Source organism: Lacerta agilis, chromosome 17 (assembly GCF_009819535.1).
Source record: "Lacerta agilis isolate rLacAgi1 chromosome 17, rLacAgi1.pri, whole genome shotgun sequence".
Lineage (NCBI taxonomy): Eukaryota > Metazoa > Chordata > Lepidosauria > Squamata > Lacertidae > Lacerta > Lacerta agilis.
In genome coordinates, this window is record NC_046328.1 from 4,795,800 (window position 1) to 4,815,372 (window position 19,573).

At 46.6% G+C, this 19,573-nt stretch overlaps 1 protein-coding gene across 1 annotated transcript in view; it reads left to right on the forward strand.

Annotated features, from left to right (window-relative positions):
- The window catches only part of LOC117061831 (transmembrane protein 132B-like), a 349,705-nt gene that overhangs the window by 98,831 nt on the left and 231,301 nt on the right, over positions 1-19,573 (forward strand). The window contains 1 exon segment of the mRNA XM_033174812.1: positions 1,469-2,375. Coding sequence (XP_033030703.1) covers positions 1,469-2,375 — 907 coding nt within the window.

Sequence of the window (19,573 nt, forward strand, 5' to 3'; positions counted from 1 at the left end):
AAATAGAGAGGATGAGATCGGAGCCAGGATGACAGATCTCGTGAGTGATTTGGCACGGGAAGTTGAGGAATGCGGTTTTAATGACATAAAAATGAAAGCCTTTTTGAAAGCAGCCTGCAAATTTCACTTTTTTCTTTTTTCACTGCTAAGTCTTTGCTGGCATTGCCTGAGTCATCCTTGCTTGTAACAGGTGCCATCAAAGTCTTAATTGTTTTGGGGTGGTGTCACAGTATTGCACGTCTACCCTCCCCAATAAAGATGAGTATTAAATTGGCACCTTGAGGTTTTGAGGCAGACAGTACCATGTTTGATCTTAATCTGTTGGTGGGCCTCTGTTGTTTCCCCACAATATACACTCTCCCCCCTCCCTCCATCTAGCTGGCTCCTTAACATTTCTGGTTCAAATCGTCCCAGTTTAGCATCAATTGGTGTTTCACTATCTAAGGCAGATTTTTTTACTCCACAGGGAGTTTTGTTTCCTTTGTGTTTAAGAGCTACCATTAAACTTTCTCAAGAGGAACATGAGTGTGTGTGTGTGTGTGTGTGTGTGTGTAATCCTAAGGGGGTGGAGATGTTACAGAAACCTCTCCATGTGTTGAGGGGCCCCCAGGACCATGCAGCCATCTCTTGCCTCCCACCACGCACCTCTAATGTTCACTCATTCAATGGACATCAGAAAGAAGTCTACTTACATAAAGAATCTATATGTTAGTTGGTGCTCCAGGCCTTGAGATTTGCTCCTCAAGGCTGTCTAAACCAAGTCAACCCAACCCTATATATATGGTGCCAAGCGTGGGGCAGGTAAGATCTGACTCCCTGCTGAAAGAGGAGTTTGCCGGTGCTACTAATTAGCTGATGGGTGGCATACTACCAAACCCTGTGGTTTTGCTCATGCTGTTTGATTTCAGACCACAAAAGCAAAGGAAAGCAGATCACCTGCCGTCATTGCGATATCAGGGGATTGGAAGGTGGGTGGTTCCACCCTCCTCTCAAAGTTGACCCGAGGAGGGTCAGCAGCAGGATCCAGTCACCTGCCCCTGTTACAGAGCCCCAGTGTTACCTCTTCCTTCACAGGAGGCCTGGAGGCTCCTCTTTTCGGGCAGAGCTCTGGAGCCCAGCTTTCTATTGGGGCCTTCTGTAAGAGTAACTGCTTTAGGACAAGATCATCTCCAAAAGGACACTCCCCCTTCAGAGCCCCCTTCTGCCCCATACTCTGGTTGGTTCTGGGGTTGGGGTGGGGTGGGGAAATGCAAATGAGTGAGAAATCAACACAAGGGCCACCATTTTGACCTGTAGGCCTTCATTGAGTCATAAAATGATATTCGGCCATAAGAAGCAACCTTCCCCAGTGTTCTTCAAAAGCTCTACAATGCATGGCAGATAATTTGCTTTGAACAGGGACTGAATGGGAATAATGAACAGGGCCTCTAAGCTACATTTCCCACAATTTATTTTCTGTTGCTTGCAGTGGTGGAATGCCGAGGAGGTGTGGTAGACAGCATGCAACGATTCACGAGCTTACCGGTGTACCTCCCTGTGAGTTACCACATCTCCAACACCGACGTTTCCTTCTTCCTAAAAGAAACCAACCAGGATATCATGAGGAATGCTAGCTTGCAGTCTCGAGTGGAGTCTTTCCTTGTCTACAAAGCCACCAGCTTGCCGGTGTTAAATGTGACATATGGTCCATTTACTGTGGAGCAAACGGTGCCTCCGAACCTCCTGCTGACATCCACTCTGTTCAGTATTGCCAACGAGGTCGCTTCTAATTGGAAGCTAAGATCACGTGTTATTGACAGCTCCATATATCCCATCAGGCCCAAAGTCCAGGCTTTGTTCTACATCGCTGGCAGAGACTGGGAAGACTATGAACCATCGGAGATCCTGCCCTGCGTGAGGATGATGGCCTTCCAGGAGGATAGAGTGGCTGTTGGCAGTTGTCGGTTGAAAGGTCAGCTGGGATTGTGCGTTGCAGAGCTGGAGTTCTCGCCGAGCTGGTTCAGCTCTGCATTTACATCTCTGCCGCCACCATTGGCCCCAGAGTATCAGTCGATGGCGGACTCTTTGGAAGGGATCACCGTGGAGCTTTTCTATTGGGTGTATGCAGAGGAAGGGGAATGCTCTTCAGAGGACCAGAAACTCGAAAGCTTCCATCATCTGGAAGGGCAAGAGGAAGCACAGGTGCCTTTGGCATCAATGGAGAGGATTGGCAGTGTTATTCTTTACCCAACGCAAGACCGGCTAAAGAAGTCTCTGCTAAATCTTGACGATAACCTTGTGCTCTCTTTACCACTCAGTCCCGTCAAGGAAGGTGACCTTGTCATGTTTCATGTATCCCTTGCCAGTGGGTCTCTAGCAGATCAGTTTACACTAAGGTAAGTGTTGTGGTTTTTTTAAAAATGTTTTTCTCCCCTCAAAAGATATGTATGTGCTGTCATAAATCAACAGAGCAGAACCCACTTGGGTTGGCTGGCTCATCCTTTGTATCATCAAACACAGAGCTGGTCAGAAGGTAGGCTGTTGAGCCCTAATTCATTTCTGCAGCAAATTCCAGGTGTATTACATGCTGGATGGAGAAGACTCTGCTTCTGCTGTAGGTTTTTAGCACAATGTCATCCTCATCTTCCCGTATGCACACAGGGTTCCAAATAGATAGACAGTATGCCAAATTCATGGAGGAGAAGACTGCTGAGGGTTGCTGACCATGACGGCCGTGCTCTGCCTCCACAGTTGGAGACAGTGATGCTTCTGAATACCAGTTGCTGGAAGACATGGGAGGGGAGAGGGCCTCAGATGGATGCTCAGGTCCTACCCTGCAGGTTTCCCACCCACAGGCATCTGTGAGAGCAGGAAGCTTGATCCAGCAGCTGTTCTTATGATCTACACCCCAGTTTTAAAGCTTACACGGCTGCTGATTATTTACCGAGCTAACTTCAGGGTGTTGGTTCTGGTGCATAAAGCCCTACACAGCTTGGGACCAGGATGTCTTGAAATGTTGTCTCACCCCTTGTATATACTATCGATCACTGCACTCTGCAGAAGAGGGCCTCCTGCAGGTACCAGCTTCTCGGCGGTCTGTCCTTATGGTACAGGAATTGGGCTTTTTAAGTGTGGTGGCATTGGCCGTTTCGAAGCCCCTCCCCATTGCACATCAGATAGATGCTGTCTCCGTTATCTTTTCAGAACCTGTCAAAGGCGTCTCTCTTCCCACAAGCCTTTTAAGTTGAGATACTAGCCATGAGAGCTATGCTCTGCTTCCTCCTTCGCTGGATACTGTAGGAGGGGAGAGACTTTCTCTTGTGCTCTCTTTGTGGCCTTCCCTCTGAGGCATCTGGTTGGCCATTGTGAGAACAGGATGCGGGCCGAGATGGGCCATTGGCCTGATCCAGCAGGACTTCTTATGTTTGTATAAGAGCTTTACCCCAGTCTGTATCTACATTGTACTTGAAATTGGTTTTTCTGTATATAATATAATTTTATAATAATCATTATTGTGGCTGCCCCAAGCACAATTGTTTTTATATATGGAATCATCTTAATTGTCTTTATGGCTGATGGCTTTTACTGTGAGATATTTTATGGGAAATGATTCATAAATGGAATCTAATGAACAAATAAAGCGCAGAGACCAGCCACAACAGCAATGTGGATAGTAATGTGGATACTCTCCTATGGCTAAGTTAATTAACACCTGCACTAACGAGACAGGGAACCACTATTGTGATTCAGGGCAGATATCTTTATTTGCTCATCAAGGAATGTGCCAAGCACCTGAGAACATTTTAATTTTCTTAAAGAAAGTCCAGCCTGTAACATTTACATCGCCTTCTTCTTTTTGCTGTACCCTTAACTGTCAGCATCTCAGATCAGAGCTGTGTAATCTCAGAAAGAAGCTGGAGCTCAACTTCTGGGGAATAAAAGGCCGAGAGGTAATTGGAAAGTGTTGCATGCTGAGAAGAGCGTTAAGACACCAGAAAAGGAAGGAGTTATAACTGGCAACTTCAAGAGAGGCATGCTGTGCCGACTTTTAACATGGATCTCAAAAGGCAGCAAGAGCGATGAAATTTTATTTATTTCATCCTTGGATCGCCTCTCCACTGAAAGAGGAGACCAAGGGAATGTTCAGTTAAACACCCCCCCCCAAAGAATATATTATTATCAGAGATGTACCCAACCCCTGCTGGGGGCGCAGGCCCAGAGGGATGCAACTGCCCCCCCCCCAAATCTGTCTCTAGTTATCTGTGTAAGGTCCTAAGTTTAGACAAGAGCTGGGAGCTGGCCAGTTGGAGAAATGGCAAAGTGGCATGGTGGTAGACTGCTGGAGACTATGGGTGCATGACGTATGTGTGTATGGTGACACACTGGCACTATTGCAGTGAGAAGTGTGTTTTTCAGGTGTGTGTGCTGATATACCTCCCTGCCAAGGGTATGGCTGTGATTATTATTGTCATTATGTTAAGCATTTTAAAAATTATTTTTGCAACTGTAATAAAGAATAAAGAATGAAACAATAACAGCTCATATGAACAATAAGAATAGTCCATCAGTCCTAATTCAGGCCCATCTGAACAATACATTTAAAGCTGTATCATATAACTTAAAAGAGTCATGGCTTCCCCAGAAGAATTCCCCGTCCCAAAGCTACACTTCCCAAAGTTTCCTGGGAAGGAGAATTTATTATTAAACCACTCTTGAAATCGTAGCTCTTTGTGGAGAATAGGGGTCTCCTAACAACTCTCAGCACATCCACATTTAAAGCACTCTTATACCACTGAAACAGTCATGGCTTCCCCCAAGGAATCTTGGGAACTGTAGTTTGTAAAGGGTGTGGAGAGTTCTTGGGAGACCCTCCACTACTCCCTTCACAGAGCAGCAGTTCTTGGAGTGGTTTAATAACCAATCCCTCTTCCCGGGGAATTGTAACTCTGATAGGGGAATAGGGGTCTCCTAATATCTCTTAACATTTGTGACAGAGTGGATTAAAGAAATTGGGGGGGGGGGGGAGAGAACAGGGTCCTGTGTGACAGCAGCCAATGTAAGATTTCATGATGATGTTCTCTGTCCTAGTAAGGCTTGCAGTCAAGACGTTATGGGAGCCCTTTCCTTATGGTAAAGGTAAAGGGACCCCTGACCATTAGGTCCAGTCGTGGACGACTCTGGGGTTGTGGCGCTCATCTCACGTTACTGGCCGAGGGAGCCAGCGTACAGCTTCCGGGTCATGTGGCCAGCATGACAAAGCCGCTTCTGGCGAACCAAAACAGCGCACGGAAACACCGTTTACCTTCCCGCCGGAGCAGTGCCTATTTATCTACTTGCACTTTTGACGTGCTTTCGAACTGCTAGGTGGGCAGGAGCTGTGACTGAGCAACGGGAGCTCACCCTGTCACGGGGATTCAAACCGCTGACCTTCTGATCAGCAAGCCCTAGGCTCTGTGGTTTAACTAACAGTGCCACCCGTGTCCCTTTCCTTATGCTACCACCTGTTTTATTTTACTGTCCCCATACAGCTTAATGGCCATCCATTTTATCCTCTGTTCTCTGCTCTACCCCCTCCAAGGAAATGGAGCCTAGGGCTTGCGTCAGGCACTGGACACCCACTAGCCAAGGCTCGCATCCTGCAGGGAGCCCACTGCTGATCCCTGGGGCTTCCTACTCCTGTACTTTGCTGACACTCTCTCTTCACTTCCACTCTCCAAGCAGGCAAGCAGTGTGGCAAGAGTGAGGAGACACAGCAGTGTCCTCTGCTTGCCTTGTGCCTCCCTGCTATGGCCAGCTGTGTGTTTGGGCCTGGAGAAGGCAAATGACTGAGTAGTGGGGACAGTGTGTTTGGAACTGCTGGCCACTGCCCCATGTGGTGAGCCACGTTACTGCAGCTCCTCATTGAAGAGTCAGGAGCTGCTGTCCGCTGCCCCGTGTGGTGAGCCTGCGGCATTACAGCTTCTCAGGGAAAAATGTCTGTGCCTCTGGCTCTCCTGGCCAGGAAGAAGTATAAGACGGCTTTGGGGGGCACAGAGTCCCCTCTCTCATTTGGCCCCCAATTTGTCCCGTATTTGAGGTTATAAAAATAAAAAATAAGCATTTGTGCGCTCACCCAAACTTGCTTGTCTTGTGCGCAACCGAAATTGCCCCAAAGGCGGGTGAGATTGCTGCCCTTTGCCCAGAGCCCTTGGACTGGGTGGGCTATGGCTCTGGCTAACTAAGCTTCTTCCACAAGGTTTTTAAATGTCACCCAGTCTTCTAGGGAGAATTTATTCACTGTGCAGTTTACACATTTAGCACAGAATTACACAACAGGAAATAAAGATCACGGCAGCTCCGACATCTAATTTATACAAGTTTCCTCACGGGCTCTCCTTATTTTTTCAGTCGATTAGTAATGTCCATAAAGACCCAGGAGGTGTTTTATATATAGAATTTTTCTGTCTTTCAGTCAGATATATATGCAGGAGTATGTTTGCCTTGGGAGATAGGGTATTCTTTTCCCCCTATTTCCCCAAGTATAACTGATTGTTTTTAATCATGTCTGTGTATCAGCAGAGTGTAATGTGTTCCATTTCAGGCAACACGGGGTTATAGATCAAAATGGCGTTCAGTTCTCCCTCTCACTCTGGTGCAAATAGCCACAATCTACATATTTGTATAGGGGCTCATGTTGCCCCATTTTGCAGCCTTGCCTTGAAGGTCAGGGCTGTAGTCAGTGCATAGGCCCCAGCACTATGGGGCCACGGTCCCTTTGCCCCCCTAAAAGATTGAAGGGTGTTGCCCCCATTTTTTCTTCAAGTTGGCACCTTCCTCCCTCCCTCTTTCCCTCGGGAGGCCAGCTCCCCCACAACCTGGCACTGCCCTCTTTTCCTGGCTTGCCTCCTGATTTTGGGGCGCCATTTCCGAGCACCCACATGCCTAGGGTTGCCAGGTCTGCTTCCAAAAAATAGCGGACAAGCGGGGGGGGGGGTTAAATTAAATTAAATTATATATTTTCTTACAAACATTTTAACACGTATTAAAATACCATTTCATCATAAAGCTTTTGAATAAAAAAATGTCCACTATTTTGTGGAGAAAAAAAATAGTGAACATAATGTGAAAAAAGTGGACTGTCCACTCAAATAGCGGACACCTGGCAACCCTACACCTGCCTCCCTTCTGACAAGAAATCCAGGGCTGGTACTGACTGCAAGACAGCTTCCTCCTCCTCAGTGCCAATGTTGCCCACAAGGGAGGAAGAGAGAGACAAAGTGAGATGCCTTTTGCTCTGTCTGTCGTTGGCTCTGGCTTCACCTTCGGTTCCTTCCACCTTGCCAGTTCCAATGGGCACTGCACAACCTCTGGCTGTAACGGAGGGAGGAACAATGGGGAAGCACCCCTCTGCCAGAGCAACAATACGGGTCAATGAAGAGCGCAAGAGGAGCACCCAATCACACTTACAATGTCCAGCTTTGTAAGCAGGACTCTGTATTGGCCTGCCTTTGACACCAGCCTCTTAGATCTCATTCTTAGACATTCAGCAAGCAGGTGCCATAAGAAGCCTCTGCTAGATCAGGCCAAAGATCCATCTCGGTACACTTTGACCATAAAACTAAGAAACGATAGCTGATGAAGAATAAACGAAACAGGGCCTTGTCCTGGAGTTAACAATCGTTGTACTGGAATTTGTTTTATACTTTCAACAACAAAAATAGAGAAAACCATTGTTTATTGCCGTCCTGGCCTGAGTCCTTGCAAGCTTTCTGCTTTATTCCTGTATTCTCCAAGGACTCCAATTTTCTAACAAAGATCCATCTAGCCCAGCATCCTGTTTTCACCGTGGCCAACCAGATGCCCATGGGGAACTTGAAAGCAAGACAGGAGCACAACAGTAGGCCTACTCTCCCCGTGGGTGACTTCCAGCAACTGGCATCCCAAGGCCTACTGCCTCCAACAGTGGAGGGAGAATGGAGTCAACATGGCTAGTAGCCACCGATGGCCCACCCTCCATGAATCTATTTATTCTTTTAAAGCCCATCCCAATTGGTGACCACGGGAGAGAATTTCAACCTCGTCTGGAGTTCTGAGAAACCGCTGTGGGTGCCAGTCACAAAATGGCTGCCACACAATGGTTTCAGTGTAGGAGAGGCCGAGCGAGTGCAAGTGGGAACTGGCTAAGAAGAAGAAATTTTTTCCTGTGCATTGTGGATTTTTCAGGGGATACTTACCAGAATCTTTCTCAGTTGCCATACTGGCACCTGAGGGTGTCATGTTGGCATCCTTGGCCATAAGGGCCTGGGCACTGCCAGTGGTGGTGTTGCAGCTTTGAAACGTTCTTCCTAATTTGAGAACTGTGAGGTCTCCCCTCAAAACCTCCTTTTGAGAGACATTGGGAATATTATTTGTTTCAGCAGCCTTTCAGTGTTTCACTGACTCAAGCCTTTTTGCCGCTGCTGCAGGTTTGTTTTAGTTTTCTCTCTCCCCCCCCCCCACTTTAAACAGGCTTTGTTTTTCACTGCTGTGTTTTAGCTTTTAATGGTGTTGTTTTAAACTGTGCCTTTATGAGTGTTTGATGTATTTTCATGTGTTTTTGCTGTAAGCCGCTGCAAGTACAATGGAAAGCGGGCAGAAGAAAAACAAATAGCGACATTCTTTGCCTGATTCGCAGCCCTTTTCACGTCCTCTGCTGAATGCACTCAGGAGGGGACCAACAGGAACAATCCTAGCCCACCCTCATGCACTATGGGGACGGGCTGTAGCTCAGTGGTAGGGCACTGACTTTCCGTGCCAAGGGTCCCACGCTCCAGCACCTCCGTGTAAAGCTGGGAAAGACCTCTGCTTGAAATGCCGGAGTCTCTCTGCCGGTCACTGTAGCCAGTAAAGTTCTAGATAGACCAATAGGCAGTTTCCTATTAGGGGAAGGTCCATAGTCCAGTTTCAATCCCAAGCATCTCCAGTTGGCCTTGGAGATACCCCTGCCTGCAACCCTGGAGAGCCGCTGGGAGTGAGTGTAAATCCACAGGTATGAGCAGCTTGGGATGCAGTGGATCTCTTACTCAGCCAGCTGATTTCCAGCTCAGCCAGGCTCAGCCAGCAGTAAGTCATTTTCTCAGATGAAGCTATATCGGTGTAGCTTGCTCATCCCGGCTGAGCTGAAAAAAGGGCCTGTTATGTACTGAGCTGAATCCTAGAACAATAGGATCCAGAATGCAGCAGCCTGATTGGTCCGAGAACAATAGGATCCAGAATGCAGCAGTCTGATTGGTCCGCAGGAGCCACCCAATCCAGCTCCAGGTGGAAGTGAATCAGCGACCTGATTGGCCTGCAAGAGCAGCCAATCAGGCTTCTGGAGGAAGTGAATCCGCAACCTGATTGGCCTACAGGAGTAGCCCGGAATTAGCTAATCATGTGGGGCCCACTGTGTAAATAATGTATATATAGCAGGCGTTTTGGGGAAAGACTCATTCCTTGCTACTATGAGCTGAATAAAGAGCATGAAATTCACACTTGACTCAGAGTATATTTCAGGGCCATTTTGTGGGTGTGGCAGCGGGGGAAGGACTTAGGCTGCATCCTAAGCCCATTTAGTTTGGTCTTGTGGCCTGGCAACCTAGCACAATACACTAGTTTAAAGGCTTGCGTTCCTTCTGCCAGGCTTAGGCAGAGCACCAGCCCAGCTACTGAACGGGATTTGGGTCTGGTCTGGTGCAATTTTATGCTGGTTTAGTTTACTCTGGGTTGCTTTATGCCAGTGTCTTTTGTATAGGATAGCTCTGCCAAACAGCCAACAAGGAAAGTTTCTAATTCATGGGTAGGCAAACTAAGGCCCAGGAGCCAGATCTGGCCCAATCGCCTTCTCAATCCGGCCCACGGATGGTCTGGGAATCAGTGTGTTTTTACATGAGTAGAATGTGTGCTTTTATTTAAAATGCATCTCTGGGTTATTTGTGGGGCATAGGAATTTGTTCACCCCCCCCCCCAAAAAAAATTTAGTCCGGCCCACCTCAAGGTCTGAGGGACAGTGGACCAGCCCCCTGCTCAAAAAGTTTGCTGACCCCTGTTCTAATTCATAGGTTTGTGAATATTTGAGTTGAAAGAATGTGGATCTTTTATGATGCTGTTGTCCTGCAGGATGGCCTTGGAAACGCATGCAAGTGCTTTAAGAAAGGGGAATAAAGCTAAATCCATTTGTCTGTTATAATCCCAGCAAACCATTTCTGATGGAAATTTTTGGTGCTGTGTATGTAAGGAAGTAACTTGAAACGTTCAATCATTCTCTAGCTATGAAAGCTTTAATTTTTTTTACAAAAAATATTTCGGGGCATTCATTTCTCTCTTTTCTAGTGATTCCACCCCTCTCCCTTTCTGTATAATAGGAATCGTCTATGGCTTTGTAGCAGTTTCTCGATAAATGGCTTTTAAGATTGATTAATGGCCAAAGCAAAGCACAGGCCCTTAATCAATCTCAGCAGACGTTTATTGCTTTTGTATGCTACAAAGTGGGCAGCAGGAATTACGTCTTAATTCACCAGTGCAGATGTGCACCATTGTGCAAAGTGGGTGGGGTGGGGAGGGGGAAAGGAATTCATTTCCAAAGTTAGCTAGGAAGTGCTAAACCCCATTTCAACCCCCCCTCCTCCATCTCTATAAACTATCAGAGTCTGCAACAGAATGTTGCAGCATGGAATGCTCCCTGTTTCAGATTCCAGCTGTTCAGATTTCCTTATGTAGAGAACTGTAGTTATTAAAGGTGTCACGAGTAGTTAGGAAACCCTTATTCCCGTCACAGAGTGGTGATTCTTAGAGTTCCCCAGCAAGAGAGATTGACCGTTAACTGAGAATTGTAGCTGCGACAGTGTTTCTCAACCTTGGCCCTCCAGCTGTTTTGGGACTACAACTCCCATCATCCTTAGCTAGCAGGACCAGTGGCTGGGGATGATGGGAGTTGTAGTATGAAAACAGCTGGAGACCCAAGGTTGAGAAACATTGCTCTGCGAGATATCCATGGATATTGGCTAGAACCTCCATGTTCAGGGCAGTATACCTCTGAAACCCTGTTGATGTTGTAATATTCCATTCCACCTTGAGTAGACATGTGACTGGTGCTTGTTACATGCCTATGTAAGCTCTCTGTGCTTCTGGAAACTTCCATGTAGAAGTTAGCTCTTTTTCTTTTACCTTAGGACATGGAAGAGATTGAATGTGTTCATCTCTTTGCCCTGCTTTGTTTCATAAAATGCTTGTTAAAACTTTCATATTACCCTCTGTTGTGCCACTTCTGCTGTGAAATGGAATCTGAAGGCGTGCCTAGCTTTCTGGAGGCTAGGCCCCTGATTTCTGCTGCTCCAAGGATCGGAACTCGACCGGCAGTTTTTGGCCAGTGGCGAGTGGCAAAGCATGCCAGTTGCTCTGGTCTCCCTCGAAAATTACCAACAACAGTTGCTAGGGTCCCAGTAATGGGGAAGGGTTGTGGATTCAGAGTGGGAGGCAGAAGGAGGCCTTTTTACTGGGCATCTTAGGCCAGGACATTGCTAAAAGTGATAGAAATTTGTTTTTGTATGCCACACAGCAGCTAGAGTTTTGATAGCTAAGAACTGGAAAACAGAAGAACTACCAACAATAGAAGAATGGCAGATGAAAATGATGGACTATATGGAGCTTGCAGAAATGACCGGGAAACTCCGGGACCAGAGAGACGACGCGGTGGAGAAAGAGTGGAAGAATTTTAAATTGTATTTAAAAGATCATTGTATGATTGAAAGTTAGATATAACCTGAGGATAAGATAGGTTGTAGAGTAGAAGATAGATGATTAAGTTAGAAGATGATAAGGATTAAGATAAGATATAAGTTTAATCAATTAGACAATGATATAATATACGTTGAGAGGTATGAGATATAAATGAATTTTGTTGTTAGAAAATAGAATTATAGGAGATTTTGGAAGTTACAAAAAAAGGTATTTACAAGGGACGCAGGAGGAGGAGACAGGAGGAAGTCCCACCAAGATGTGAGGAAGTATCATTTTTTTAAAAATAGAAATGTAATAAGTTGTTGTTTTTGTGTTTGTTGTTATTGTAGTTATGTTATTTCTTTATGTATGTTTTTGTTAGAAATTCAATGAATATTTTTTTTTAAAAAAAAAACCAGTGGGAAGCAGAAGGAGGAGGAGGAGGAGCCTGTGGTACTTGGACCTCTGGTCTTCAGGTGCCAGGATGCCTCACCTGAATCAAAGGGCTTCACTCCAGAATCCCACGTGGAACCACAGTGCTCTGCCCGAGTAAGGTTGGGTCCCTTTAAATCAGGCAGAGGCAAACTCGGCCCTCCAGATGTTTTGGGACTACAACTCCCATCATCCCTGGCCACTGGTCCTGTTAGCTAGGGATGATGGGAGTTGTAGTCCCAAAACATCTGGCGGGCCGAGTTTGCTTACGCCTGCTTTAAATGAAGAGCCTCCTCCCACTGAAGATTCAGGACACTCTTTGGTTGTAAGGGTGTCCCCACTCAGTCGCAAAGTTAAAGAAGGCAACTTGTTCCCACAGGAGACAGTGATGGCGCCAACCTAGATGGAAATCCATGGAGGAGGCGAGGGCTATGGAGGGCTACTTTTAGGAGACATCTGAAAGCAGCCCTGTTTAGGGAAGCTTTTAATGTTTAATAGATTATTGTATTTTAACATTCTGTTGGAAGCCGCCCAGAGTGGCTGGGGAAACTCAGCCAGATGGGTGGGGTATAAATAATAAATTATTATTATTATTATTATTATTATTATTATTATTATTATTATTATTAACTAATTCTCTGGTATGCTCTGCACAGTTGGAGGCAGCAATGTTTTCGAATACCAGTTGCTGGAAAAATGCAGGAGGGCAGAGGGCTCTTGTGCTTCGATCCTGCCTGTGGATGCTTGAGCAGATGGGCCATTAGCCTGATCCAGCAAGCTCATAAGCCCGATCCAGCAAGCTCATAAGACCAATGAGAGAGAGGTGCTGCTCCTCTGTACGGCTCAGCCTGAGGATGACTGGTGCTGAAACACCATTTGGGCCCTGCTCTTACAGGCTCCAGCCTGGGCCATGCAAAGACCTGTCCATCGAAGTCGTGCCTCATGGAATCATAGAACTGGAAGGGACCACGAGGATCATCTAGTCCAACCCCCTGCAACGCAGGAAACCTTTGCCCAATGTGGGGCTCGAACCCATGACCCTGAGATTAAGAATCTCATGCTCTATTGATCGAGCTATCCATGGTGGTAGATTTGCCACCACTGCGGCTGCCATTCAAAATAGAACATTAGTGTTTGGTTGTAAGCGTTTGTTTTTTTTTAATCCATAGAATTAATAAACCAACCCACAGAAGAAAAATACAGGCAAGAAAAAACCAGCAAACCCAAGCAGGCAAGGCTGTGAGTACGTTATGATACACGAAGGCCATTAGACTGCTCCAAAGTGTAGGGAATAATAGTCAAATATTTGTAATGTTAATGAACATGCAGACATGGTTTGTGAACTCTCCTTTGCCGGGTCCATTCAGCAGTTATAAATATATAATGTGACATGCATACAGTATGAGAGGGAAAAATGGATACTATAAAAATGCAAATGGGGTCTTTTGGGGCGGGGTCCACGGTGATGTTGTGGGGGGTGTAACAGGGTTATTTTTCAGGAGACTGTCATGCGGGGATTGTTCCTTTTTGTATTGGCTGGCAGAGTTGCATAAAACCATCTGAATAATGGCTTTATGTGCTTAGAGGATAATTTATTATCTTGCCTGGGATGTGCAAAGAGTGTTTAACTGCATTAGGAGATGGAAGGGGCCAACTCTAAAAGGGGGAGGGAGAAGGGGAGAGGTTCGCTGTTGTGCGACTAAAGGGAATCTTAATGAATATTGTGAGTTTTAGGAGGGGGGAAAAAGGAAAGGAAAGGAAATGTTTTAGAACAGACAGAGGGCTCATCCACACTTCTGTTTGCCCTGCTGCTTTCTACTGGGGAAAAAACACGGTGCAGTGCTGAATTGGAACAAAAGACAGTCGGGTTTTCCATGGATTGGGATTTGTTCCAATTTAGTGCTAAAGAGAGGGTTTTCTGGGTGTGGGGAGGTGTCCCAAGCCGGGACAAAATACCTCCTCCACATTCACCATTCCATTTTCGCGTAGCAAAAATGGAGGGGCAGTTTTCAAAATAAAAACTTATTTGTGGGGCAGGGGAGAACATAGAAACGACACTTCATCTAGCGCTGTGTTGTCTACACTGACCGGCAACAGCTTTTCAGGATTTCATAAAAGGCAGCCTTTCTAGCCTTAGCTGGAGATGCCAGAGATTGAACGTGGGGCCTTCTGCTCTACCGCTGAGCTACTGCCCTTCTTAAGAACACCGGAAGCTGCTTCATGGTGAGTCAGAGCATTGCCACATCTAGCTCCATATTGTCCACACTGACATGGCAGTGGCTCTCCTGGGTTTCAGACAGAGGACATTCCCAGTCCTACCTAGTGATCCTGAGGATTGTACCTGGGACCTTCTGCACGCCAAGCACACGCTCCACCTTTGAACCACAACCCTTCCCAAAGTGGCTTTAGCAGATTTGGGGGTGCGGGTGGTTACTTTTATTAATTTTATTTTTCACTACATGTGGCAGGGCCTGCAAGGCCTCTTTTGGCCAAGCCTCACCTTTACTTGTCTCGCGTCTGATGCCAGGTGTAGAGCAAATGGATGTGGCTTGTCTGAAATGGCCAAATGGGCGGACCTGGAGGGCCAGATTTGGCCTGCGGGCTGCAAGTGCCCCAATACCAAACTGCAGCATCCTTGACAGACAGCTGTCCGCTCTCTGTTGAAATACATGTTGAGAAAACGCCAAGGTTCAGCAATAGGGGGCTTAAGAGTGATCTCTGGTATTCCAAGTGTCACCTGTGAAATGCTGGGAGGTGTGGGGAGACCCCCCCCCCTGTTTTTGTAATCCAAGGCAGGCAGCAAAACAAGGGCTGGGGAACCTTCTTCAGCTCAAGGGCTCCATTCCCTTTTTGGGCAACCTGCCAGGGCCACATGCCAGTGGCAGGGATGACCAGAGGCAAGAGAGAGCAAAACTGCAAATGCAAAATTTAGCTTCGTATGGTAGGATGGTTTATACACAGCCTTCTCTATCCTCCATCCAAGATGGCAAAGAGGCCTTCTCAGAGTTGAAGGACATATTCCAGCCAGGCAGAAACTCTAAAGAAGTGTGTGACGCAGGGCCAGCAAGGGGTGTGGCTGGGGAGAGGGTGCCTGTTTGTGGAGAGTTTTGAGGGCCAGGCAAAGAGACTTGAAGGGCAGAGTGTAACCCCTGTTTGCAAGGCTTCTCTTGGGCTTCCTGTCCACACTTGGCAGGGTGCATTCAACTTTGCCAGGTCAAAAGTTGTGCAAGTCTATCTTATCTGTTACATCTCTGCATTTACCTCTGCAATCTAATTAGCACAGTTCTCTCTGTGCGGAAATAGGCAATTAACCCTCTGGCATCAGATCACAAAATAGTGTTATCTCTGCATTCTCCTCTTCGGTGTTGCAGATTACTCTGAATTATTATGAGGTGTGCCATACGAAAGTGGTGTTGCCTTGTAATAATCACTCTGACCGGCGGGAGGAGTGATAATTGGCCTCCGCAGTCACTTACGGACTCTCTGTTAAGACCGTGTTCATGGAAGGCAATCTTACTTGGCCACGAGTGATCGCCAGAGAAGATTAGGAATCAATATCCACAAACATGTACCCATGTGCCGAAAGGATAAATGCATTTGTAGCGAAGGAGTGCAGAATGTATTACAGAGAGCATAAAATGTTGAATTTCTCTCTCTTTAGGTTTTCCTTTAATAACCAGAGGTCTTTAGAGACATGGGGATTTTTTTCCCCTGTAGAAATTAATTCTTTATTGAATGTGTTGCGGGGTTTTTAAAACAATAAATACCAGCAAAGAACAAATAAACTGTTAACTGGGCTGCAGGAAAAGGAATTCTTCAGAGGTGCCCTGTTCTCGGAGAAAAGTACTGTATCATTATTTATTTATTTACACGTATTAAATATTATTTTCTCAATAGATTTTTATCACTTAGCCATGAAGCTCACCTTCGGTCAGGGTCTCTCTCTAGGTCAGCCCAAGACATTTTGCCACTTGAGACAAAACAGAAAATAGTGTCCCACCTCAGTCATTCTCCCCCCCTCCTTTCCCCCTGCCTGAGGTGACTGGAGACATCACCCAGAAGGCCTGGTGTGTTGAAGGCAGTGGAGGAGAAAAAATGAAGACGTAGAGTGTGGGAATGCTTAGGAGTGTGGATGAGTATATATTAACTTATATATCTCACCCCAGCTTGTGTTAACAAGCTCCAAACTTAGCAGAGTTACATTCCCTTTTAAAACACAGCAGAAAACGGTTGCACAGGCTTGCTAAAGCCTCTAGAATAATTTATATTCCTGGTATATTCCCCTTCTTCCCTCTTAAAAGTAAAGACACAACACAGTGCTCTTTATAAAAGATATAGAAAGAGTTTACTTACAGCCATCCTGAGTTACAGTAGTCTCAGAAAGGCAGGCTAGCTTAGATAAATGTATTTACATGTAGAAGCTAACTCCATAAAGAAGCAGGCTTCACTAGGCCTCTCTTGGAGCCAAGAGAGCATTCTGTCCCTGAGATGCTCTTCCTTGTAGAAGCGAATCCAAAAGAGAAAGATGGAGACTGGCCCTTGTGCTTTTGTCTAAACCTGCCCAGGTGAAACCACACCCATCTCCATTTACATAAGGGAAGTTGTCTCAGTCCAGGTAAACAGGAAGTTAAGGCTGGAGGACTGAGACACCTTCATGTCCACTCTAGCAATGTTGTGTTTGACTGCTCTGTGTTTACATCTCACAGAGAGGACTGCCCTGGACTGGACCTAAGCCTTGTAGGTCTTTAGAGGTCACCACCAGCACTTTGAATTGTGCCCAGAAACAGACTGGTAGCCAGTGAAGCTGTTCTAGCAAAGGAGATTCCTCCTGCTCCCTGTACCCAGCCCAGGTCAACAATCTGGCTGCAGCTTTTCAGAGGCAGCCCCACATCCTGTGTGTTACAGTAGTCCAAATGGGATGTAACAGAGGCATGTGTCACCGTGGGACTAACTGCTCTGGAGAGCAAGAGCCCTTTAACCCCACATTGCCGTGCAAAAGCTCATGGCCTGGATGCGTTTCCCATCCCCCACACCTGTTAGGGTGCTGCCCAGAACCTGCTTCTGATATCTCCACCATAGCTGTCAGCTTTTCCCTTTTCTTGCGAGGAATCCTATTCGGAATAAGGGAATTTCCCTTTTAAAAAGGGGGAAGTTGACAGCTATGATCTCCACCAGTCTCGGAACAAGACGGCGTGTTAAGCGCGAGTGTCGAAACTTTGTGAGAGAAAGATGCTGAACTGATCACCAGCTTGTAAAACTACTTTGAAAAAATTAGAAAAAATAATAATCATGGAAGATCTTGTTCCGTTGTTGCCGGAGAGGAGAAGTTCATGCCAAGTCACAGGCTGCCTGAGCCTCCTTCCAAAGGCTGGGAACATTTCACACATCCCTGCACACCCCTCCCCTCTTGTTTTCCAATTAGAGTATTGCAATAATTACAATAGAAGCTGTTGGCATTGCCACTATGAACCTTCTGCTCTCAGTGTGGTATTTGCATGTGTGCTCTTAAATTCCTGCAATGTGCCTGTACGGGGGTCTGAGACCAGGGACATGGCAGATGTCTTTCAGGAGGGATCTGTGGGACTGCTGCATTTTGGTGTCCCCGATGGACAGAGGGCGATGCTGCAGTTACTGTTCCAGCAGAGGTCATGCAATTTTTAAAAATAGAACCACTGGGGTTCCATCTGGCCCTATAAAACATCTGGCTTGGTGGTGGTTGCTCAGTCTGTGTGAATTGATGTTTCAACTGATCTTCTCTGCCTGCCCAGTCAGGGCTTGGCTTTGCGTGTTCAGACCTTTCAACATCACCCCAAATAAATTCAGACATGACTCAAATTTTGGTTTGGTTTTTGGCAGAATTTAGGCCACAACTTTATTGATTACAGCAAGTGATTGGTTGCATAGGCTCTGGTTCGACTAGCTCCCTGCTGTGCAGGTAGCGCTGACCAAGGGTTCCAGCATAGGTCAGCCAAGGGTGAACACCTGGATGATGATAATAATAATAATAATAATAATAATAATAATAATAATAATAATAATTTGTACCCCGCCCATCTGGCTGGATTTCCCCAGCCACTCTGGGCGGCTTCCAACAAAAATCAGATACAAAAATATTACACATTAAAAACTTCCCTGAAAAGGGCTGCCTTCAGGTGTTTTCTGAATGTCAGGTAGTTATTTATCTCCTTGACCTGTGATGGAAGGGCGTTCCACAGGGCGGGCGCCACTACCGAGAAGGCCCTCTGGATAAGCGGAAAGCCGGAGACATGCTCTATCCGCCACCCAAATGTCCCCCAGGACTCAGGCACGGGCACAACCCCCTCTCAGGGGTTGCCCAAACCATTGAGTCCCTGGATTCCTTTAATGCAATACCCTTCGCATAGGGATGGCGAGAGCTTTCCCCCATCCCTATCACCTGAACCAGAGCCTATCCGCAACCTTACAAGTTGTGATGATTTGCTACGTGGCAGGCGAAACCCAAATGGCCCCAGCCAATCAGCCAAGTGGGGAAAATTCCTGCCGTGCCCCTGTCCCAACGACAGGCGACACACGACGGCATAGCAAGGTCAATCGCAAACCCTAAAAGGGAGAGGTGGGCGGGTGTTCCGGTGCATGAGCCAAAAGAGGAAGCTCAGGGTCACGTGCATGGGTATTTGTAGGTCCCTCGATCTGTTTAGCTTGCGTCCCATTGGTCAAATTAAACCCTCCACCGAGGGACCTACTGATTGGGTGTTGTGGCTGTCAATCACTCCCACCAACAACACGGATTTGGTTGCCAGGTCTCACCGCAATACGTGCCCTCTTTAAGGGAGGACACGATTTCCCTCCAGATTGCTACCCATGGCAGATACATTGTTTTAGAAAAGAAGGTGTCAGCATCTCCACTGCAAACCCGGTGATCCTTTGCAAACCTTGTAGCTGCCCTTCCCCAATTCCCACTGTGGGTACCTGTAGGTTGCATCCACCTGGGGCGCCCGGATTTCCCCATCCTTGGACTATATGTTCATTCTGTGTTTTGGAGAACCTTGGGCTTCCTTGGAAGCTTCTCAGTTACTGGCAGTTCAGGGCCGAAAAGAAAGAACTTCTTCACATGACATAATTAATCTATGGAACTCACTGCCACAAGAGGTGTAGGCCATGTGCTTCAGTGTATTTAAATAGGGATTGGGCAGATTTCTGAAGGAGAGGTTAATTGATAGCTGGTAGCCACAATGGCTAATAATAATAATAATATGAACCTCCAGTTTCAGAGGCACTCTATCTCTTTGAAGAACAGATTCTGAGGGACAAACGATGGCAGATCACTGCTGCTTTCATGCTTCTGCTTGTGGGCTTATTGAAGGCAACTGACTGGACACAGTTGGAAACAATAAGATCATCTAGGTGGACCTTAGGGTCTGATCCAGCAGGGCAGGGGCAGGGAACCAATTTGAAATCCAGAACCAAC